Source organism: Rhipicephalus microplus, chromosome 4, assembly GCF_043290135.1.
Source record: "Rhipicephalus microplus isolate Deutch F79 chromosome 4, USDA_Rmic, whole genome shotgun sequence".
In the NCBI taxonomy this organism is placed as follows: Eukaryota; Metazoa; Arthropoda; class Arachnida; order Ixodida; family Ixodidae; genus Rhipicephalus; species Rhipicephalus microplus.
Genome location: NC_134703.1, coordinates 141,561,499 through 141,585,738, shown reverse-complemented (window position 1 = coordinate 141,585,738; position 24,240 = coordinate 141,561,499). Strand labels below are relative to the sequence as shown.

Below are 24,240 nucleotides of genomic sequence, written 5' to 3'. Positions count from 1 at the left end.
ATGTCCGCGTCAACACCTCTGATGATACCTTTGCAGGTGTCGTCGGGGGCAGCTCGGTAGGCACTAACATCGAAACTGGCGGTACCGAGAGTAATGGCGGTGATCTTGGAATACGCTCTGGCGTTCCTCTCCGCTGGAGTGCTTATAACTGCAATGCTCTACATCATATTCGGGCATACTACGTCTTCCGTGACTTCTTCCTCACTGAGCGCTGCAGCCACTGCGAGTGCCTTCGCGAACTTAATTTGACTCACAGTTCTCATGTCCAGGCCATTTCTAGGTCTCACGATGACTCGATGGTGATCTCTTGGAAGAGAAGGAAGTCTAGAAGCAGCGATATGACGCTTCTTCACCGCAGCCCGGGAGCGCTGAGGCGACCACGCGTCACCGTGCATGGAGACGCTTGCTTGCGTCTCGGTCCTGGGGGTATGCGTCCCACGAAGTTTACGTTTAGTGGTAGCCACAGACCATCCAGAATCTTGAAGATCATCGGGAGTGATATCCTCCCCATCGACAGAGACTTGCATAGACATTCCGTGCGTAGAGTGCTGAAACACCCTTCCGAGAAGGGCCGGCGGCCGCTCCGCCGTAGCCTAAGCCTAGCGCGCTCAGCTGAGCAGATGAGCAAACAGAAGAGTCTCGAAAAAGGGTCAAAAAGCTCACCCACAGTGAAATTCTTGGTATCGATGTATTCCGTGTGGTTTTATGCGTCGACTGGCACCAAAAGACGCTCACAAATGCACGAAAAAATGTCCAAAATTATTTTCGAACGCGCAGCCGATGTTTTCACATCCACACGAGACGGCGTCCCCTCGACTCTGTGTATTTGAAAACGTAAAAAATAACCCAGAAAAAAAATTGCGGCACGCGTAATCAAACGTGGGACCTCTTAACGTACAAACGGCAAGCTAATTATATCTACCACTTACCAATGGTGACGGGTATCTCGGGTATAACTTGCGTTCCGCCTACAAACCGCTGCTCTGGCGTGACTGAACAACGTATTTAACTCTTGCTCATTTGGATACAAAAGATAAAAATTGGCAGCATATCCACGGAGTGAATGATGGAGAGTGGGGCGAAGAATCCATCCGTCCATTCGTTTTTGCTTTCGTCCGTCCATGCGTCCGTCTGTGTGCCCGTCCGTGCGTCCATTCGCCTGTCCGTGCGTGCGTCTGTTCGTGCTTCCGCACGTCCATCTGTGCGTCTGTCCCTGCGTTCGTCCATGCATCCGCCTCTGCGTTCATCCGTGAGTCCGTCCATGCATCTGTCTGTGTCCCGTTGGTCCATCTATTCAACACTCCAAGTACCACCATCTCGCATCTTTTCATCGTATATTCCGCATATGCACCACCATCCAGCGGGAATTCCAAGGACTAAACGAGAGGTGGCACACGCACACTTTCTTACGGCTTGCGCTTCGTGTCTACTTCCCACACTTAACCACATCGAGTTCATGGTATATACTAGTTCACTGTATTCATTGCACTGTGGCCCAACGCTCGCTAAAACTTTCTAAAACCAAGGAGGATATGCGCAGCGAGCATAACGTGGCAACCCTTTCTTGTCAGATAGTGCTCAATGTACATGCCAATGGCTGCTAAGGGGGAATGAGAGACAGGAGAATTCGGCTTTTAGGTAACGCACACACTGCGAATTTTCAGGGGCGAAGCTTCTTATAGCGGCACCCGTTCGTCCCTCGTAGCCGTTGCAGTAGTGTGTAACAAGTATAATATTTTGACCTCCAAGGTGGTGTCGGTGAGAGATTTCTTCTGTGGGTTGATGAAGAATGAAAGATAGTGCTCAATGTACATGCTAGTGGCTGCTAAGGGGGAATGAGAGACATAATAATTCGGCTTTTAGTTAACGCGCACGCTGCGAATTTTTTATTGTTCAACAACACACAGAAGACAAGAAAGGGTTGCTACGTTATACTCGCTGGGCGTAACCTCATAGGTTTTAGAAAGGTTTAGCGAGCGTTGGGCCGCAGTGCCATGAATACAGTGAACTAGTATATACGATGAACTTGAGGTGCTTAAAGGTGGGAAGTAGACACGAAGCGCAAGCCGTAAGAAAGCGTGCGTGTGCCTCCTCTCGTTCAGTCGTTTAAATGTCCGCTAGATGGTGGTGCTTCTATATGAGGAATATATGATGAAAAGATGCGAGATGGTGGTACTTGGAGTGTTGAATAGGTGGACGAACGGACACACAGACAGATGCATAGACGGATGCAGAAGTGGATGCATGGATGAAAGCAGGGACGGACGCACAGATGAACGTGCAGACGCGCGAACAGATGCACGCACAGACGGGTGGATAGACGCACCTTGGAGGTCAAAATGTAAGACTGATTACACACTACGACTACTACTACGACTACGAGGGACGAACGGGTGCCGCAATACGGAGCTTCGCCCCTAAAAGTCACTGCTTTGGCGCAAAGGCGATGCAATGAACGCGGTAGCAACAAATTGGACGGTTACGTGCAGAATGACAAGCAAATCGAAACGTGCCCCACGTTTCTCATGCACGAAACGTACTCACACGTAAAGATGAACGCGATTAAGCGTCTCGGTTGTTACATTGCTGTGTCTGAAAAGCGCGCCCTGAAAAGCGCTCCGCAAACGGAAACTCTGCAACGATTGCAGGGACCCTTGTGCACTCCTTAACTACAGCATAATCGTTCCATTGCAAACCAAACAACGGCCAATACGTATGATCCTCCCCACCGGGAGCTAAGGGCGCGCGAAAGGTCGTCCACTACCCTCCACTCGGCGGGCTAAAGTACGCGTGAGAGATGAGAGCCGCCGTGTGCTCATTGCGCCATCTTGCTGATAATGGTGGAAACAAGATAGCTCCTCTCCCCCCCCCCCCCCCCCCACGAGATGCCGCGAACAGCAGCAAGTGGCAGATATAAATACCTTGCAGTTTACAGGTTCAAGGAGGTACCCCTCGATAGCTCAGTGGTTTACGCCGTGCATTCATCACGTGGAGGGCCCACATTCGATTCCTTGTGCCAGATTCTTTTTTTGTATTTTTTGCGTATTCATACATATAGATACGTATACATATACGGTGCATGACATCGACGTCGAAATCCAGCCGAGAGTGTCCATATAATTGCTATCGCAATAAACAGGAGGAAAAAAGAAATATCGTAGGAAGTTCGCATGCCGGTGCGACGAGTTCAGTACAACCACAGTTCATAAAAATACACATTTTTTCCCTCACCATGAAATGTGAAACAGTCGATATGGTTTGTCAGAAAAGCTTAGAGGCGGACAGCGCTTTGCGCTAGTTACATTGGTGTTCACGCACGCACATCATTTTGCATCAGTAAACCTAAAAGCTTGTAAGAGTTCGTCAAAAACCTTTCATCGATGGATTGCGTGCACAACAGTGGTACAACGAAGGTCTGGCTATGTTACGGTACAAGCATGTTCTTTTTTTTACAAGACATCTCCATTTCGTATGTCAATAACAATGCCCCACAAACGCTCGAGACAATGTAAAAAAAAATATGAGACTGTCTGTGAAATTAAACAGCATAAATGTAAGCACAGTGGTGTGTATGCATAAATTTGGTCACACTTAAACTTTTGCACGGCAACACTGTCTTAAGTACAGGAGAGCTACTCTTACAGTTATAGTGAGCTAGAATGTATATTCGCGGTGTCCAATTCGTGGAAATGTCCAATTCAGCCTCCCCTGAATAACTGGAGCACGCCGCCCGTTTCCTGTCCTCCTTCTGCAACGTCATTTCGATGCCACGCAGTTTTCATAACTCTCGATACAAAAGAGAAAGGAGGAATTTTTGTAGGAAACTCTGCGGCCACAACGAATGCTGCCCCCAAAGATACGCTTTTTAGACGCACATCTGAGGCCGTGCATGAACTCTGATCACGTTAGCCCTTGAATTAGGTATAATGCGGCCGCCCGCCTGACGCCCGTGGAATGCCGATCGGTACGCATTCCCAGCATCACTCTTCAAAACATCTCAACACGTTCAAACGTAGGTCCATGGCAGACTTGTCAAGTTTGTTTCAGAGTCCCATTACTGTACATTTCATCTACTTAGTTTATTCTTACGCTGGGAATGTGCTGGCGGGTTCAGTGCGTCGACGTGGCCCATGGCGTCATTATGTAACGACTCACCTTAACGCGATCCAGTGAACTGATGATGTCCACGAATTGGACACCACGAGAACAGAGTTTACACCGAGCATAGAGTCTATATTTTAACTCTATCACAGCAAGAATTCGCAAATCCAACTGAGCACTCGCCACATAGCGGCCGGGCCTGGAAACGACGCAAACAGGGCACTTTGAAAGGAGATATGTTATCAGTCACGTTGCGCGCCTTGGAAAGCGGCCGCATAGTTCCTTTATATCCGTGATGGCACACAAACGAGCGAAAAAGGAGAAAGCGATGTCCAAGGACCATTGCAGCGTGCCGCAATCGTATCGTGGTGTAACGATGAAAATCGGCGTATCTTCTTATCGCTTCCTGAAGGATGCAGATGACGCGCGATGCAGGACGGTGCAAATCAGAAACTTGCGCATTAGAAAGAAGGTGACGACATTGCCGAGGTTCGTTCCAATCAATCCGCTCGCGACAACCTAACTATTCTCGGTGAGTACCCCATTACTTCGCGTGTGTGCTTTCTTATCGATATTCGGGCACATCTGAGGGCGGAGTATAGTTTCGTCCATATAAGCAAGCGCTTTAGGAAACTTGATGCGTAACGCGTGTGACTGTATAGGCTTGTTTTCTGCGCAAGTCGCAATGCTACCCATTCTGAAATTGAGCTGTTGTAATCCTTCCTCCCAAACATTTTTTTGTTCGCATGTGTGCATACACACGCGCGTGCGTGTATATGTGTTTCTACGTGTATAACATGTCCGTGCATTCGAAGCGTGCGTATATTTGCTTCAATATCAGCGATTGCTAACACACACACACACACACAAACACACAAAAACGGCCGATCCCATGAATCTGGGAATCAACGTTACGCGAAGCATGCGGAGGGAAGTTGACCGTGTTGTAATTTTTTATTGAACGACACGTCATGAGATGACGCTAATATATGTACAAATGTTGCATGCACAGACATATGTTGAAGAGTTGCAGATGTTTATATAACCAGTTGTTTGCACTTGCGCAACGATGCCAACTGGAACATGCGCATTTGCAACACCAGGAGCTGAAACTACGATTTGCCTTATCTCAAGGTGCACTTGCCCATGGGCATAGCTCTGGTCTGTAATAGACTGAACGGCGTGCGTATTCGGCTTATTACGCGACAACGGAACTAAACTGAATACATGCAATCGCTAGCACGAGTCGATGCGTAATTATCTCGAAAACTGGTAGGTCCTCGCCTGTAGCATTGTAGCAACGCAACGCAGAAGTGATCGCACTTTTCGGAGATGCCTGCTACAAATAAGCAGTTGCCTTCTTCAACCTTTCGCTCACATGCATTTTCTTCAACTTGAAGTAAATCTGATGCGGTTCGCCCAAGAGGCCCGATGTTTATGCGCACAGCGCAACTATTTCCACTATTTCGCCAGTAAAATATTTATGCCGACGAGACTGAGGCGGTCTGCGGCCAGCACCCTTTGAAATAACGCTGCCACAGTCAAGAAACTTCAGCACAGCGCCAAGCGAAAGTACTGGGTAGACGTCTAAAAACATTATGCTTGGAACGTGAGCCACGAACGCGCTGCTGTACCCTCTGATTTTACCCTCCTCCTTCGGTACGAAGGCGAGCTTCTCCTACGGCCGCCCCCTTAGCACACAGCAATGCCAATGCTCTCACAGTTGCCTCCGAGCAGCCGTGATGTCACGTGACTGAGCGGTACCGAAGCAAGCGGTCTCACACGGCGGCCGGTCGCAACACAAGGCAAGAGGCGTGGCCTCCGAGATTTTATGCTGGCAGGAGGCTCCTAATTGAAAAACGAGCGACATTCTGGCCATAATTTTTCTAGGATGCGTTGGTAGCGTTAACTCTGCTAAAACACAGCCATATACTTGTTTTTTACCAGTGTTGCCAGCACAAGGAGCTATATTTGGAGTAATTTTTTTTTTAGTGGTACCATGGCCAGATAAACAAAACTAAAGTTCATGGCATAATCAATAAACTATTGTGCCACATAGTTATACATCTAATAATATTGTAATTGTGCTGGCCTTGAAAAGAGTTTTTGTTTACAATTGAATCGCTGTAAAACACGTGTATTCACACACCACTTCGTCATACTTGCGTTTGGGACGACCCAAAGTGTATTTTGTTCAAAGTGATTGAAGCAGAAAGTGGCACTCACACTTAGAAGATTACCAATGAATGGAGGGTACGATGACAACACACAGCACTCTAAAAAAATTGATATGTATAGGGTTCAACGTCCCAAAACCACTCTATGATCATGAGAGCCACTGTAGTGATCTGGAAATTTCGACCACCTGCGGTTCTTAAGTGTGCACCCAAATCCGAGCACACGGGCCTTCAGCATTTTCGCCTCCATCGAAAATGTAGCCACCACAGCTGGGATTCGATCCCGCAACATGCGAGTCAGCAGCTGAGTTCGCTATTAGACCACTGCAGCGGGGCAGCACTTTGGAATGTTGCCCTCGCTTATCTTATTTTCAGTGCATTAACAGACGAGCAAGATCAAATGCTCTCATACGTCGTTTCAGGCATACGTACAGCAAAGTAAACTCACGCTAACATAACCGAACAAACCACCCTTCGAGAACGTGCAAGACGTACCAACGACATACGTACTTGCACGTGCGAACACGACCTGCCTAGCAGACGACGCAAGTAACAATCTACACTAGCGCGCCTGTCCAGCCCGGCCAGGAAACACACTAGGTGCGCTTCAGCCAGTTGCCGCCAGGCGGCGACACCATTTAATTTTGTGGCCAATTTGGCCAATTTCTGTTTTCCGGCTTTACCAGTAGATGTTCTGTGGCTTTACCATGTTTTACCTATCGTTGCTCAATGGCTCTACCCGTTCCGTGCTAGTTCGTTTTGTAACGTTGTCGTCTCGCCAACCCAATCGATCGGACCCATTGCTAGACTATAGGAACTCTGAGGTGGTGTCAGAAGTTTCATTTAAACGAGTGTGACCGCAATTCGGCTATTATTTCGTCGCATCATCCTTCCACCGCATGCAGCAGCCGTCAAACTCAATCATGGCAAGCATGCTCCCGCATTTCCGAGCTTCGACCTCCGTGCTATGGGCGACAAGGCCATGAATGGACTAAGTGTATCGAAAGGTTCGAGAACTTTCTTCTCGCATGCGACGACACGGCGGATGCACGCAAGAAGCGACTCACCTGCATTATGTCGTCGAAGAAGTCAACGACAAATTCCGTTCGCTTTCTGACTGCACTCCGCAAGCTGCGGCTTCAAGCACGACACAGACGCTGGACTACGATGCCGCAAGATCAAAACTGAGTGCTCATTTCGCTCCGTGAGTGAACCCAACATTTGCGGTATGCAAGTTTCGACAAGCTCAACGAAATGTTGGCGTGAACTCTCGCCTCTGCAACTTCCAAGATGTCGACGCTGAGGTGTAAAACCGTACCATTTTCGCCACATCATCTCGTCTCCGCAAGTATACCATGCTTCACTCCCTCACTTTGCCGGACTTACTTGAACAGAGAGGAATGTTCCGAAGATGTCGAACGTGATGTATTCGAAATCGCAAAAAACGACGGTGATGCAGCGGTGCTCGCTGCGCACAAGGGTGGACAACAACAAGCTCCTAACCAGAGAAACGGGAGAAATTTGTCACGGAAAACCCGTGAACATCGGCGACCTCGTGTCTAGTCAACAGAATGTCGCAACTGCGGCGGCAAGTGGCTTCGTCATGTTGGGCGATGAGGTTGTCCTGCGTGGGTCTAGACATGCAATGCATGTTGGTCACATTGCACGATTTCGTCGGTCAACTAAGAAAATGGTACAAGCAATGGACTGTGAAAGTGGAACTCACTGGCATTCTGCAGCAAGATTGTTCGGCAAAGTTCTGTTTGGCGTTGCATGTCAATTGCCAGATGGTTGTTGCCTGACTGCCACCAAATTTGGCAGAGAAATATGCCCCTGCAGTTGTGACTTCTCCTTGAGGGTATGCTGTCGTCCGCGGTGCATTTCGCGAGTGCATGAGCGAACCTGGCAAGGGACACTGGCCGTTCTGGTTAACGAAATGAACTGCACCTTACAGATGTTGGGATGCATTTTCTTGCTGTGTGTGCTGCTGTGCAATTAATAGATCGTGTCTCTGAGTTAGGGAAGCAATGACGCGTCGTCCGCCGTGCATTTCGCGAGTGCGTGTGCGATGAACTTGTTCGCGAGTGCATGGGTGGCGCTGGCCGTTTTAATTAACAGAATGAACCATGCCTTGCAAAAGTCGGGGCGCGTTCTCTTGCTGTGTACGCAGCTGTGCAATTAAGAAATCGCGTCTCAGTATTAGGGACGGGGAAAACTGAATACAGTTGCAGCAGGTAACATGCAGACCCCCCCTTTCTTATTTTTTTTCACAACTGACCGTGCTGCACACTACGCTTCTCCTAGCTAGGGGGGGGGGGGGGGGGGGCAGCGCACTACCTGCTGTGACTTTATTCAGTTTTCCCCGTCGCCCCTAATACTGAGATGCGATCTCCTAATTGCAAATAAAAGTTTATCCAATAAAAAACAAATAAAAGTTTATCCAATCCAATCTCCTAATTGCACAGCTGCACACACAACAAGAGAACGTGCCCAGACTTCTGCAAGGCACAGTTCATTTCGTTAATTAAAACAGCCTCTGAATCGCACAGCAGCACACACAGCAAGAAAATGTGTTCAAACGTCTGCAAGGCGCGGTTCGTTTTGTTAACTAAAACGGCAAGTGTCGCTCTTGCACTCGCGAAATGCACCGCGGATGACACCAAATTCTCGCGGAGAAGCCACAACTACAGAAGCAAATTTATCTGCCAAATCTGGCGGCAGTCTGGCAACCACTTATGCAATGCAAAACAGAACCTTGCTGATTGTTCAAGTACTAAAGAACACCCTGCCTTTTTTGAGCCAGGTTCAAGCAGTGACGGGTATGCCTTTGTCGCCATAACTTCCACTCAAGCAGGCTCATCTCCAAAAGCCGTCATCACCGTCAACAATGTGTTGGTGACTTCCATAACTGTTACAGGTGCAACTGTGTCTATTGTTGGTGAGAATGACTTCAAAAGCTACTGCCTAATGTGAATCTCCAGGCAGTATCCATCAGAATGTTCCCATACAAAGCAACATCCCCATTGTAACTTCTAAGCAAAGTTCGTGTAACAATGAAATACTAAGATGACGAGTGCATTGAAGAAGGCATCTTAGTCATTCCTGGAAACTGTACTCTTCTGTTGAGCTTCACAGCAGCATCCAACTTGGGACTTGTCCAGATCACATTCCAAGTTTTTGAGGAACCAGATGACAAAACAATCAGGGAAGCATTTCCCAAGTTGTTCAGGAGAGTTGGAAAGCTAAAGAACCAGCTCATCCACCTTTTTGTGGTCGAAACAATCTCACCTGTCGCTATAAAAAAACTTGAGCATCTCCTGTCAGAGACATCACTGAGCCATCCATCAGACGTACACTGATGGTGTCCCGTGTAAACTGCATCAGTCTGTTGAAACCCCTATTTCTATTGACGTGTGTCGTCAATACTGGTATCCAACGTCGACAACATTTGGGCCTGACAGTGGATGACATTGTTTTCCTTACCCTTTCCAGCACGGTGGTCACCCCAGGTAACCACCCCTTTTTTTTTTTCCTCTTCAAGTATGTGAGCGCCGTGAGTCAAATTTTCAGTGGCGCAATCGGCAAAGATTTCGACAATCTGACAGAGATGACGCTACTCCATTCAGGCTTCAATGTGACATGTTATCTTTGCTTTCTTCTAGCTGCCAACGTCCCCTTGGCGTGCTTGATGGTGGACCCAATATATTTTTATAGATTTATAAGTACGTGCTGTCCCTGTTAGTTGATAGTGCATGTCGTATGAGAAGCTAATGCTAAGGAATATAGAAACGAAGAGCTGTACTCAGTGAGTACGGAGCGCCATGACACTGATGTCACCGGTGGTAAGCACCACGCATGAAGGGTCTTAGGCTGGTGATGCATATTATAGGAAAGGCCGCTGTGGGTGCGCCGACATTTAGAAGAACAGGACGATTCATGATGGCATACTCGCAGATCGCGCCCAGTGGCTGCTCACACACTACCGAGCACCATCAGCAAAAGAATATCGTTTTCATCGTCGCAGCTGAGGTTTGGATGAGTAATTACAGGTTCTTTTGTGCCTCGGTATTGTTTCTGAGGGTTTCCTGGTGAGCCGCTGCCCAGAACCTTGGAATATATATTTTCGAAGTTGGAACTTTTTTAAATTGTGTGATTCCTAGTATCGACCTTGAGAGTTGTTAAGCAGATTGCCATTAGTACTAAAAGAACTTGTTGTTGGGCTAGTTGGTAGAGCATTTCGAAAAGTTAATTCGAGCGCGAAAACTTGACACAATCACTCACACACGCATACACCCATGCATCTGGGTGTGTGCGTGTATGAGTGCGTGTGTTTCAAGGGCCCTTGAAACACGCACAGCACCCATGCATGGGCGCTGTGTGTGTTTGATGCATGGGTGTGTACGTGTGTGAGTGATGGTGTCAAGTTTTCGCGCTCGAGTTAACTTTTCGAAATGCCATTAGTACGCCAACCCGAATGAAGCCCCGATAGCGAGTGCACAGGCTTATGTTTTGCCTTTGATGTCTTGATAGAGTTGGTCATCATGTCGTTCTAGTTGCTTATGCCAAAAAAGCTACTATTTAAAAGCCATAGCACCACGATGCTGAAGTTGATCCCCTGGGGTTTCTACAATGCATGAAGCTCCTTAGAAGGGTGCAATATACTATTTTCTATCTTTCTAATGGAGCTGTTTTGCAAGATATATACAAGTGCCCTCAAGAATCGGATGAATGTGCGCTACACACACAGCCCTTTTGCTCCTGCAGGGAAAGGACTGCTTTGCAGCCTTTTACCTAAACTAACCAGTAGACCCTTGCTGCACGGGGGTCACCTCAGGCGACCGCCTATGTTCTAAACTAAGATTGCCAAATTTTTATTTCTTTTAGGAAAGTTATTTTCTTCAAAGCAGATTGCCAATTCTTAATAAAACTTTGTTTCCTGCCAAAACATGAGCAGGGTTCGCGGAGATCCTTGAATGTCCTTGAATTTGATAACATTAATTCAAGAGCCTTTCGAAATTCCTCAGAAACTGCTCCTCAGAGGGCCCTTAAAACTCCTCCTCAGCCACCTGCCAAGCTTCACCGACGATTGCGCACTTCAATTCACCCACCGCTGGCCTTAGACAAACCCGACTGGCCCACCTGGCAACCTGGGATCACATCAAGTGTGTTCGAGGCGGCCAGCGAGGGATATAAAGGACAGCCAGCAGACTCCCCCTTCGGGCACGACATCGCACCTTACGATGGCATGCCGAACTTACGATGGCTGTTGTTACAGGTTAGTTACCTGAAAGGTACAAATTCTATTAGGAGTAGTAACTATTTTGGGGGTGTCGTGCCCACCCAGTATGCTGACAAGTTGAAATCTTTGATGTCTTTGTTTACTTGCAAATGTCGTGCATTTTGCTGTTGCTTTCGGGCGATATAGAATCTAATCTTGGCCCCATGGCAAAGACTGAAGCAGAATCGTTTGCCCAAGCCTTAAATGCCATCCGCAAACTTGAAGAATGCCAGGCTTCTTTGATGGCCAAGTTGAAGACAGCCAAGGAGAAGGAAGTCGAAGCTGACAACAAAATTGAACTTTTAAGCCACAAAGTTGCGTCATTGAAAAGGGCCACAGCGTCAAGACACCCATCTGAGGTTGGGACAGATTCTGACGCTGTACGTGTTGTGTCTGAGCAGGTAGCTGCTATTAAGGCCCGCTGTAACGATTCCGAGAACAGAATGTGGTGTTCGAATCTGCTCTTCTTTGGTTTGAATGATGACACTGCAGAGGATTGAGCGAAGTCAGAGAAGAAAATTATTGACTTCTGTGCAGATAAGCTTGGTCTTAAATTGAATGAACAGCTATTTGAACGCGTACATCGGTTGGGAAAATATAGAGACGATAAGCGAAGACCTATAATAGCCAAGCTGACCCTCTTTAAGGATAAAGAACGTATTCTGTCATGCGCGCACGAACTGAAGGGTACATCAACTTTCGTTCGAGAAGATTTCTCGCCGGAAACTCTGCATGCGAGACGAAAACTAATTGAATTTGCGAAAGCGCAAAACAAAGTGTTTAGGCTTTCTGTGGACAAACTGCGCAGCTACTTGACAACTTATATTTATGATAGTGCTGGAAGCGCAGTTGTTCCGCTGAATAGATAGCTTCGGTTGGAAGCATGCGCACAGACTCTCATAGCACCAAAGCTTTACCCTATATCACCATCATTGTCTCTATCGTTTGCCAACATACAAAGCATACCGTTCAAACGTGATATCATTTCTTCCTTTTTGGAAGATAGTCGATCAGACATTATCGCATTTACAGAAACATGGCTGCATTCTGCAATAAAAGATGAAGTTTTTTCCTTTTCTAACTCATATAACATATATAGATGCGACCGCTCTTTCAAAAGAGGGGGCGGTGTCATGATAGGTATTAAAAAGACCTTTACGTCATCTTTGATCAACACACATTCTGATCTTGAAATTATCTGGGTGGCCTGCACAATTTCGTCCTCTAAGTTATTGATCGCCATTTGCTACCGTGCACCGGATTCGAATGGTTCCTTCGTAAGTGCTCTGCGTGACAGCATTAACAAAGCCTCTGAGCTCTTCCAGGCTGATTTAACTTGTCTTCTGGGTGACTTCAATTATCTGCTAATTGATTGGGTGAAATTAGCATCTTCCTGTCATACATCAAACGAATTTATCAATTTATGTTTAGATGTGAACCTATTTCAAACTGTTTCTAAACCTACACGTGGTACCCATGTTCTAGACCTTATTCTCACAAACGCTCCTAAAACTATTAGTAACATAGAACACCTAGATGGTTTCAGCGATCATCATCTGCTTCAAGTGACGATAAACATAACACCGCCCTCGACAGGTCCCATATCGAAGCAAATTCGAGACTACAATAAAGGTAATTTTACTGCAATAAATACGGAACTAAGAACATTTTTTCAAAACACAATGTGGCGCTTATTTTACAATAGATCTGTGGAAGAGAACTGGCTGTTGTTTAAAAATGCTTTGTGCGCTTTGGTAGACAAATATGTCCCACTCGTTTCTATCGATAACAAACGATAGATTAAACCCCTCGTTTACAAAAAAGCTCAAGCGCATGAGGAGCGGAAAGGAACGGTTGTATAATATCGCCAAGAGCCTTCAAACATCATCCTCATGGCATAATTAGAAATGCTATCTTAAAACATATTGCTCAGTTTTAGGTGAAGCAAAGGACAAATATTTCTCTAATGACCTTCCTGAACTACTTAAAAACAATCCAGCTAAGTTTTGGAAAATGATAAGCTCCAATCACGAATCTAATGATATCTGCTTACACAGCAGCAGCAATGTTCCTCTTCCAAATAGCGAGTGTTCATCGGCTCTTAATTATTCTTCTGTTTCGTATTCACAAAAGAGGACCCTTCAAGCGTACCTTACGATTCTGATTTCAGCTACCAATACATGAAACCTATAGATATCACATTAGAGGGACTATCATCACTCATAAATAACCTTAAGATGTCTTCTTCTTGTGGCATAGATTGCATAATCTAAAAAATGTTATGAAATACAGTAACAGTGTCATGCGAAATTCTTCTTCACATATTTAAGCAGTCACTTGCGACTGGCCTCCTCCCTACAGACTGGAAAATGGCAAAAATCATACCGGTATTTAAAAGTGGCAATAAATCATCATGCGAAAATTACCGACCAATCTCCTTGACATGCATTTCTTGCAAGTTACTGGAACACATTATCGCCTCACAGATCTACACCTTGAAACTCACAAGTTCTTTTTTCATAATCAGCATGGTTTTAGAAAAGGCCTATCGTGCGAGACACAGTTGCTTGAAACTGACTGCTTTTTTCTGGACTTTTCAAAGGCGTCCGATCGCGTCACACACTGTCGCCTTATTTCAAAACTTTCAGCTCTTTAATTGGAATGTTTCACTTTATCATGGCTCCGGAACTTTCTGATCCTTACCAGTTCACCATTGCAAATAACTTCTTGTCCTCCTTAACTGAAGTATCTTCTGGTGTACCACAGGGAAGCGTCCTCCGTCCTTTGCTCTTTCTCATCTTTATTAACGATCTTCCACATAACGTGTCCTCTACTATAAGAATATTTGCTGATGACTGCATTTTCTATCGCACAATAAGTAATACAGACGACCATCTGGTTCTTCAGCATGATCTCGAACAAATTAGTAACTGGTGCAGTAAATGGCTTATGTCATTGAATACATCAAAATGTAAACTAATGTCATTTACTCGGAAGCCTATAACTTTCCCACATTCATACAATATCAATAAAGACATTGTTCCAATAGTTACAGAATATAAGTATCTAGGCGTTATATTTACTACAAATCTTTCTTGGTCAGAACACATCACCTCTGTTTCAGCCAAAGCCTCCCAATCTTTGGGTTACTTGCGACGAAACTTAAGAAATGCTCCATCGAATGTTCGCAGCAACGAATTCAGAACAGGGCAAGCCGCTTCATTTCTACTGATTACAGCTATCAATCTAGCATCACACAAATCAAACTTGCAATCATTGAGTACTCGACAAGACATTGCCTTCCTTGCTGACACTGTTTCACAAATTCATTCATTCATCTCGAACAACACTAGCATGCTTGAAAAGACCCTACTTCACATCACACAAGCTTCATAATCACTTTAGTTATACCCGCATTTACGGATCAACACGTGCTTTCCAACTGCTCGGTGCTTCCACGTGCAGTCCGATGTTGGAATTCCCTGCCGGATAGCATCGCATGTCTGACAAACATTAATGCTTTTCGTGATGCATTGACTAGTTATCTGGCCAACAAGATGTAAAAATGTTTGCCATTACCGCAGTGTGCTCTCTTCGTTGTAACTATTTTGCAGTCTCTTATTGTATTACACCGTAGCGTCGCTTATATATTTCCTTGTTATCTGTTTTATCTTTGCTAGTGTTGTTGATATCTTTTTATTTTTTACTGCTCTTCTTATTATGTGATCTGCTACATGACCCCTGTTCATGAACTTTGTGTTTTTGTAACTACTACGGAAGCCCACCTTTTTGTACTGCCCCCCCTTACACAATGCCTCAACGGAGGCCTGTAAGGTATCTTTAAATAAATAAATAAATAAAAATATAAGTGAGCTCCTTGTAATCCTTGAAAATTTTTTGGACTTTGCTTCAATATAGAAAACGAAAGATGTATTTCCGTATGTTGCTTTGACTTAAAAAAATGCATTTACTGAGGAATGTTCGCAAAAACATGTAGCCTTGACAGGAGAGCAATAGCAGCAAGTTTTGGTTTTGAAAGGGGCAGTGCCTGTGTCGTCTGGCAACAAATGCGAGCCAAAAATAAATCCAATTCAGCGCAAGTTATAGTAACGTTGGTTCGTCGGTACTTGGTATACTTGATCTGTGCGTCAGCCTCGCGTGTCATTTCTCGGCAAAAGTTCCCGTTTGTGCTGTGTGCATTGCCTGCAACTTTACTTTGACAGAATGCCAAGCGGAAAGTGCAAGTTTCAGTCTGCGTGGCTGGAGCACAGCGAATATCGTCACTGGATGAGGCCGGAGACAAGCAGCCCTTATCGAGTGAAATGCGCTGTATGTCTGAAGTCGGTCGACCTTGCGACAATGGGAGAGTCGGCATTGAAGAGCCATCAGAAAAGTGCCAAGCACCGATCCAAAGTTGCGGCAGGCGAGGGCTGCTCTTCTGTCAACGAGTTTTTTGCAAGTGGCAAACGTCACAGAAACGACTTCTCTGCAGCAAAACATGGAAACATCCTCTCAAGCTGTGGTCCTTGATGAAGACTGCAGGGGACATGACTCCGTAATTGAAGCCGAAATTTTGTGGACGATGAAAGTTGTGTCTTCACACTACTCGTACAGATCCAGTTGGTCAGTTTCAGAGATGTTCAAAAGATGTTTCCGGTTAGCGATATCATGAGAAGCTTCACTTGTTCAAAAAAAAAAAATGCATGTGCGTTGTGTGCTATGCCCATTTTTCGCTTCTCAAGTTTGGACATGATAGGGACATCTGAACATTTTGTTGTCTTTTTTAATAAAACGTAAAACGAATACCTGCAAAATAAACAGCTCGATATTCATGTGAGACTGTGGAACAATTCTGAGGTGACAACAAGGCATGTGACATCAGCATTCATGGACTACAGCGCAGCGGACGACCTTTTTAAGAATTTGACGGAAGCGCTGGTGTCTTTTCCAATGAGCAAAATGGATGGCCTCAATGTCAACTGGAGCCTTTTCCACAAGTTCCAGCAGTTTATGAAAAAAAAAAAAAAAGACTTTCCAAGTTTAGTGTTTGGATATTGGATCGTGTGGCCTTCACACAGTGTAAAATGCCTACAAAGCTGGAATGCATGCAACGGGCAGGCCAGTAGACACATATTTGTTCAGCTTAGTCTCACTCTTTTTTGATGCACCGGCCAGGTGAGAAGATTTTATTCGAGAGACAGGGAGCAGTGCGTTTCCCCTTCCTTTTGTATCTCACAGTTGGATCGAGAATGTGCCCGTACTGGAAACAGCCCTGGCCACATGGGAGCACTTGAAGCAAGCAGTGAGTGGCTGCAGGCTGCTCGTGCCAAAATGCAGAGCATATGAAAATGTCAGTGCTTTTCTAAATGACGAGCTTGATCTTGCAAAACTGAACTTTTCCCTAAATGTTGGCATGGTTGTCCAGCCTTTCCTGGCTGGTTTTCAGACTGATTCTCTCAAGACGTTTTTGCTGGCAAAAAAACTTAGAAGTGCTCTGAGGAGCCTTCTGTCAAGGTTCGTAAAGTGCTCTGTAATGACAGAATCCACCAGCACCATGTAGCTGCTGCGAATTGATGTTAAAGATGCTGTCATTTACACAGAACTTGAGAAGGTGGATGTTGGGCATGCAGCTGAGAAGATATTGAAACGCTGCAAAGCGAGCACCAAGTGTATTCTCGAGTTTAGGTACGAGTGCCGGAAGTTCCTTGTGAGCATGAATCTGAAAGTCATGAAAAGAAGTCCCCTGAGATACCCCATTGGTCGTGGGTTGTCATGTTTCAAACACGGGCCTTGGGAAGCTAAAAATTGTGCTTAACTGCCTAATTGACAACCGGCTTCTCTCTGAGCACCAACGCGACATTGTGTGCACAGTACATTCAGTTTTGTCTAGAAAAACGACATGAACAACAAAACTATAAAAAAAATCATGACCGTCTTGACAGTTTTTTCGTGTGGCTGCTGAAGCACGATGCTTAATTCCCAAAGTTATGGGCTGTGGTGAAACTACTACTTTTCCTGAACCATGGGCAGGCCTCAGTGGAAAGAGGCTTCAGCATCAACAAGCAGGGTGCAGTCGAAAATCAGGCTGAGCTGTCGTATATTTCTCAACGAGTTATCTGGGAGGCTGTGAAAAGCCATGGTGGCCTGCTGAACGTTCCGATTTCAAAAGAGTTAAAGGCGTCAGTGCGTCAAGCCCAGCATAGGTATGCTGCATACCTAGATCAACAAAAGAAACGAGCACTGTCACGGCAGGCTGCTTCAAAGAGAAAAAAGCTCGAGCAAAATCTTGATAAAATACACGGAAGGAAGTCAAAGCTTCAAAAAACTAATAAGTACCTGCTGGAATCTGCAGACAGTTTTTCTAAAAAAGCTGAAGCGAAAAACGGCCTTACCTACTTAGTCAAGGTAAACAGCTTTCTTCGAACTGCTTAAGTAAAGGAGCTGGAGATAGCTTCCCTAGAAAATGAAATCCACACGAAAACTGTGCTGCTTTCATAAGTCTTGTTAGCAAATAAAATTTTGCTAACACTCCTTGAATTTTGCAATTTTTCATCTTTAAGATATTCTTGAAAACTCTATAATATAAATTTTCAGTGAAATATTCTTTATGAATCCTGTTTAAGTTCCGTGCATGAAAGAATTGAATGGAGCATCAGTAATCTCAAATCTTGGCTTGAAGAATGTTTATCATCAGCTGGAACTCGATGCACTTTCAAGGCAGCTCACAAAATTTCCAACACATGTTGGTTTGTTTCGATACAAATGCCTAAACTTTGGCGTCAGTATTGCAGCTGAAATTTTTCAAAACACCATTCCTCAAGTACTCACTGGTATCCCCCAACGTTCTCAATGTTTGTGACGACATTCTCGTCTGTGGGCAAACAAAACAGGAGCACTTCCCTGGAAGCTGTCTTGCACAGACTCCAAGAAGCTAGATTGACGCTTAACAAAAAGAAATGTCACTTTGATCAACGGGAACTGATTTTCGAACTTTTTTCAGCTGATGGAGTTCATCCTGATTCCGAAAAAAAACAGCAGCCTTCGTATAAATCAAAATGCCGGAGTCACCACAAAGAGTGAAGTCTGCTGGCAATGATTCAGGCAGATTTCTGAGAGACCTTGCCAACCTCACACAACTTCTAGGTGAATCGACATTGAAGAATGCTGTACTGGCACGGAAAAACACTCTATGGAGAGCCTCTACAGAGAGCCATGTTCGATGCTTTCACTTTTGCCTGCTTTTTTCACTTTTGCCTGCTTTGACCCATCCAAGCCTACAGTCCATAAGGACTGGATGCGATACTAACACAATGTGATGGTGAACACACTGGAGTTGTAACTTATGCAAGTAGAGCACTCGTCTTGCTGGAAAGGTTCTACTTCCTAATAGAGCTGGAGATGGTTGTGGCTATATGGGCAATGGAACACTTCTGCCTATACCTCTGTGGTGTCATCCTTTTGCTGACGCACCACAAGCCTTTAGTATGCACTAGGGAATTCACGATCATCACTGTCTGCCCGCATTAAGTGCCTCACTTTACGCATCCAATAATACAAGTTTAAGGCACAGCACACTGCAGGAAGTACCAACCCTTCCAATTACCTTTCCAGGCATCCGTTTCCCAATACGACAGTGTGCACCCGCTTGGACAAGGTGCCCGAGTATGTGAACTTCATCCAGCACTACAGCACCCTTCTCGATTCGGTTCTCGGCTCCCTTCTCGGTATTCTTGGTTCAAGAGGTTGCTGATGCAACTAAAACAGATCAGCTGCAGTCACTGATCAATGCCATACAGCACCCCAAACTCAACAGCTGGTTCTCGCCATTTGTCGAGACAAGAGAAAGCAATTTTTAGCTGACTGATTATTTATTGTGAATTCTAGGCCGCCTGTTGCTCTATAATATTTAGCTAGCATGCTGCCGGGAGCGTCTACTGCCGATTGGCAGCGTTTTCTGACCATGCTCAAAAACTGTTACAGGGCCCCTTTAAAGGGACCGACTACTGCTCAGAACATGAAATGAGATGACTGCACAGATGGAAAGATTGTCCCTCATAGTGACTCAAACCAACCCTGTTTTTGTCGTGAAAAGTGGATTATATTTTCATTTCTTCATTGAAAATCGCGAATATAGCCTGTGGCGCTACCGGGGGGTAGAAACTTCAATTATCTGATGTGTTGCATAGTGGTCAACAATTTTCATGTTAGAGGTAAAATATAGTTTGTTTCTTTATAGTAAAAGATATTCATAAAAATATGCATATAGGCCTGCATTAGCTGTGCGCAATAAAGTTGCACTGCCTTAGCGTGATGTAATGATTCCATGCTTGTCAGCGCGTCTTGAGCAACTTTCCTCTGTGCTCATGACACTGTGCACACAGTTTTCGGGTCGCTAAGTTTTTGGATTGATGTGGTCTTTCCATTTACAATTTGTCTCAGAAATGACGTGTACTCAGCACAACCAGGCATATGCGCAGTGACATTTTCGGTGACTTGGCTTGGCTCGTGTGTTGAGAGAATAATGATGACAGAGCAAACCATCCACAACACAGGCACAAGAACCTTGGGCGCTGGCATACGCAATGCGGCACAAACACAGAGAAGCTGTATAAAGCCACATCATCTCATTGTAACAGCTCGTTATTTAAAAAAAAACTCAGAATAAACGGGGTTAAGCATAGTTACAGGAACTCCTGCAAAAGCAGAACAAGACAGCGGTCACAAGTCGCCAGAAAGGCTACCGGCATCACTATCAGCGTTGCAGGATGAAAGGACTCGTCTGTGTTCAGAGCCTTTCTGATAGAAAAGTACTGCTTATAAAAGGACTGCGTGCTTTTGGGATTAACTATGGCAGCTACGAATTCTATGAAGAGTAAACTGTCTGTCATGCCGGAAAAAACTAAGTTGAAAAAATAATTTGTTGGTCTCTTTAATAATGCTGTACGAGGTATGCTAGAAAAGTATCCGACCGTATATTTTTACAGCGAAAGCTGTTATGAGATCACAATTTGGGTCACGTGTGGCGCCGTAGTTGTCTGCCGCTGCCGCCGATGTCCGTAACCACTACTGCATGAAATAAGAAAAAAAAAACTTAGTACTAAGGACAGTGGGGCTCAAAGCCGGTTCCGCTGCGTGCCAGCCCAGTATTCTACCACTGAGCCATGCCGGTGCTTGGGACTCATTCACAAACTTGCCTTGAAAGCAGGCTTGATGTCGGGAAAAGGACTGCGGTAATATGAGGAAAAAAGCGTTATAGAACGGCAAAAGAAAAACCAGGTGTCACACAATGCGAATAGCATAACGAGTGGGACATCTAATACTTCAACCCATTACAAAAAGTTGTTCTTGATCACCTATTAACTGTGGCGCATACCTACTTCAGGGATAATTCCTCATCGTTGTTAGCCACTGCATGAACAATTGGCACAAAATTCTTCGTAAGTGTTTAGCGGATATTATGTTTCTCAGAAGAATGACGAGAAATAGCATAGTGAATGCCGGCCTGTTACCCAGAAATTAATAATGCCGCAGTGTGTTACCAGCAACTGTACTTTCAGTAGTTACCCAATGAGTGTTTAGAAAAGGTTCTGAAAGGCCGCTCATCTAGCTTTCGCTGTGACTGTGCTGGCCCTTCCGCGCAGGCCTGGCATTTGTTTTATGCCTCAGTCTTATTTAAGAGGTGGCGACGAAGTATTCCCTTGAATTTGTAACTGCAGTATTTTAGCATACAGTTGAAAATTATCTCATAGGTTGGCGCTGCTCATATGGCTTACCTAAGTTTACTTAACAGTGATATTTTTCGCTGGGTAAAGTGATTCATAATGTTTTTTTTTTAGTGTGTTGTGACTGTTTGCTCCAAATTGAATATTGTTAAAACATAGAAATGTTTTTAAAATTGTTGGCTTACTATTCGAACAGCATTAAATTTGTACTTGTATTCGATTTGCTGTCAAAACTCTTGCGGGGAAGAAAGTATATGCACTAGCTATATTTCCAAACAAATGCGTACAACGCTCCTGCAGTCCGCGCGCGTTCTCCTCAGCCCTTCACTGTCGTCATTCCAAGCTATCTTTTCAGCCCTTGACAGTAACATTTCATTTGTATATGAGTCAGTTCTAGGATTCACTATTTGTACAGTCCTAGGTACTGGTCGTCAATAAAAAAAGCACCTTTGTTCCGAGCTTTGGCGTGCAAAGAGCTGTTTGAGGTGTGAGCTTGTGTAGTACTGGGAGCTGATACTGACAAAGTGGTGCCCGCCTTGTTTTTTAGATCACTAGATATGTGACAACGAAGCAGGTTCTTTGCATCTATTGTGAAATACCAAGGGAGCTTGCCTCAATATAAAAAAATGGAACCCCAAATCTGCCGACAGGGGTCTCATGGCCGTGGAACCATGGTGGATTCCTTTATCTAGCAGATGCTCTTTATCACTGCAACACTTTTTGAGCATGGTCAGAAAAGGCTGCCGGTCGGTATGTGAGGCTCCTGAGAAACCGCGAGCTGAATATACCGCAGTTCAAAGCCTGGAATTCACAGTGTATTCTCAAAGTTGGCTGAAAATCGTTTTCTGTTATCTCGCCAAGTGACGCCACAGTCTCAAAATCATTGCGTCCCAGGTGTGATGCAACCGTTATACTTTGTGTCACGATTGTACCACACCTGAGACACGCTTAAGGCACCTATACTCGAAACCTGGGCCTTATGCCGGCCCTGGGGTTTCCAGCTGGATGTCTGAACAGGGATGCAGTACTGCGCTTGTTTTTTCCAGACGTTCTGGTATGTAGCGTACATTATGTAGTTGTGCACTGCGTACATTCATTAGGTATTGTTGCTTTTTCCAGCGGAATGCTGATGTTTTTCACGTTGAGAGAACTGCGATGGATGTGGTCAGCCTCTCATACTTATAGCCGATTAAAATATTTCCGTGGGAGGTATGCCAGATGAAGCACATAACACTAGAATTTTAAAGGTGACATGTTCAGCACATGATTAATGTTATGCAATTTTGAACTGCTGCACGGCTCTAGTTCACAAATTATGAGTTAAAACTATTACTACAGGCAGAGTGGGTGAGTGAAAATCTCTGCTCATTCCACACCCATTTTGCGGAGATCGCATCACATAAAGGGGCAGTTCGCAGCTCTCTCTCATCAAGAACGCACGAGAAAAAGAGCACAGCCAATCGTGAAGCAGCGAAATTTCCGGAAGTAGACTTGCTTCTATTTCCGTCTGCTCGAAGAATGTATACTTCAACATGAAATGTGTCTCTTCTTCTAAAAAATGCAATCTTTCTACGAAAAAAGTCTTATTTTCATTTCAAACTAAAACATTTTTTCTAACAGCAATAGCTTTGAGTAATCATGTTCAATAATGTTAGGTTTCTTGATGTGGTGAGTAGGTGGTGTCTGCCATGCAAAAAAAAAAAAAATCGTGTATGCTGCAGGTTTTCAAAATGTTGAGGCAAACTCAGCCTGGTCCTCTGGTGCCTGTGTGTCAAAGGGAGCTCCTCCTGCCTTTCATGGAGGGGTACCCCCAGCTCGCGGTGCCTGCATGCCCATTGGACACCTTGTTTAGAAAGGACAACCGGGAGGAGCTCTGGAGTCGGCTTGCAGCGCTCCGAAACCAGGCAATCCATGCGCATAGGTCTCTCGCATGGTGGAAGGCCTTCTTCTGGTGGAAGGAGCGCTGCAACGCTTAGCAGGAACTTATGCGGCTCCAAGAAAAGCAAACGTGAGTGCGAGCAAAATTGTGTCTGGGTGGGTGATTTTACACATGCTATTTGCGCTCTACAGGAGTGCCAATGGCAGCCGGCTCTTCAACTACCGCAGCCGCATTTTGCAATTGACTGGGACCTCGAGGGTAGACGGTGCAAGATACCCAGTGGTACGGTCGTCAGAAGCGGTTAGCATTGCTTTGGACTATCACTGTTCTGTCCTGTCAATCAGTGTGCTCGTTTGCTTCTATCCATAATGTGCGGTGCATCACTCGGCTGCCGTTGTGGTTGAGGTGCTACCTAACACAATAAGCCGTCGAAAACAGTGTCCAAGGCAGTTGCATTAGCAGCAATGATGAAAGAACTGCTGGAACTGGTACTCATTTGAGAACGTCAAGTGTTCCAAACCATTTCTGAGACCCTGTAGTTTGAAACTCATTTGACAACGTCAAGTGTTCCAAACCATTTCTGAGACCTTGTAGTTTGAAACTCATTTGAGAACGTCAAGTCTTTCAAATCATTTCTGAGACCCTGTAGTCGGCTGAGGTTTGTAGCCAGTGGATTTGCCTGCCTCCCTTCTCTCCATAAAGTTGGAGTGGCATAGATAGCATGCCGCAATCGCAACATGTGTCGAAAAAGTGCACACACAAAAAAACATTACTATGGTGATTCTATCATAACTGAACTTTCACCAAAACAATCCCTACGAATTGTTTGCGGCTCTCAGTTGCTGCACTGTTGTCGTAACTGAGGACAAGATTGTGATTAAGTTTTTTTTATATAATCGTATGCCTGCAGTTGGTTCCCCCAGAGCATAGTCTCCAGGCTCGTGCACTCTCGTGGGAATTCCACCGCCCTCAGCCATTGCGTGCATCGCCAAGGGTCTCAGTCGGGGACACACCAGGCAGCAGCTGCTTGCAGGTGAACTTTAACACTGTACACTTCATGTGTCTTAATGTATACTTCTTGTG

General features: G+C 45.2%; 1 protein-coding gene and 2 pseudogenes across 2 annotated transcripts; all 3 read left to right on the top strand.

Annotated features, from left to right (window-relative positions):
- LOC142814419 (uncharacterized) lies at positions 1-9,364 on the top strand (annotated as a pseudogene).
- Positions 6,923-24,189, top strand: LOC142814632 (uncharacterized). 2 transcript variants are annotated; one of them, XM_075893692.1, is made up of 4 exons: positions 6,923-9,787; positions 11,341-11,553; positions 23,000-23,286; positions 24,068-24,189. In XM_075893692.1, the coding sequence occupies exons 1-3, from the start codon at positions 9,743-9,745 to the stop codon at positions 23,252-23,254; spliced, it is 513 nt and encodes a 170-aa protein (XP_075749807.1). In that variant the 5' UTR covers positions 6,923-9,742; the 3' UTR covers positions 23,255-23,286; positions 24,068-24,189. The 2 variants fall into 2 exon arrangements, with proteins under 2 accessions (XP_075749807.1, XP_075749806.1); XM_075893691.1 differs by having other exon boundaries at positions 11,303-11,553.
- Positions 11,568-19,435, top strand: LOC142814631 (uncharacterized; annotated as a pseudogene).
- Positions 24,190-24,240: the final 51 nt, after the last annotated feature.

Bases quoted from the DNA above. Each gene is read 5' to 3' on its own strand.
- LOC142814632 (XM_075893691.1), top strand. From the start codon at position 9,637: ATGGTGTCCCGTGTAAACTGCATCAGTCTGTTGAAACCCCTATTTCTA. The intron at 9,788-11,302 runs GTAACCACCCCT...GAAATTCCTCAG, and splicing joins CAGCACGGTGGTCACCCCAG to AAACTGCTCCTCAGAGGGCC. The intron at 11,554-22,999 runs GTTAGTTACCTG...TGTATGCTGCAG, and splicing joins TACGATGGCTGTTGTTACAG to GTTTTCAAAATGTTGAGGCA.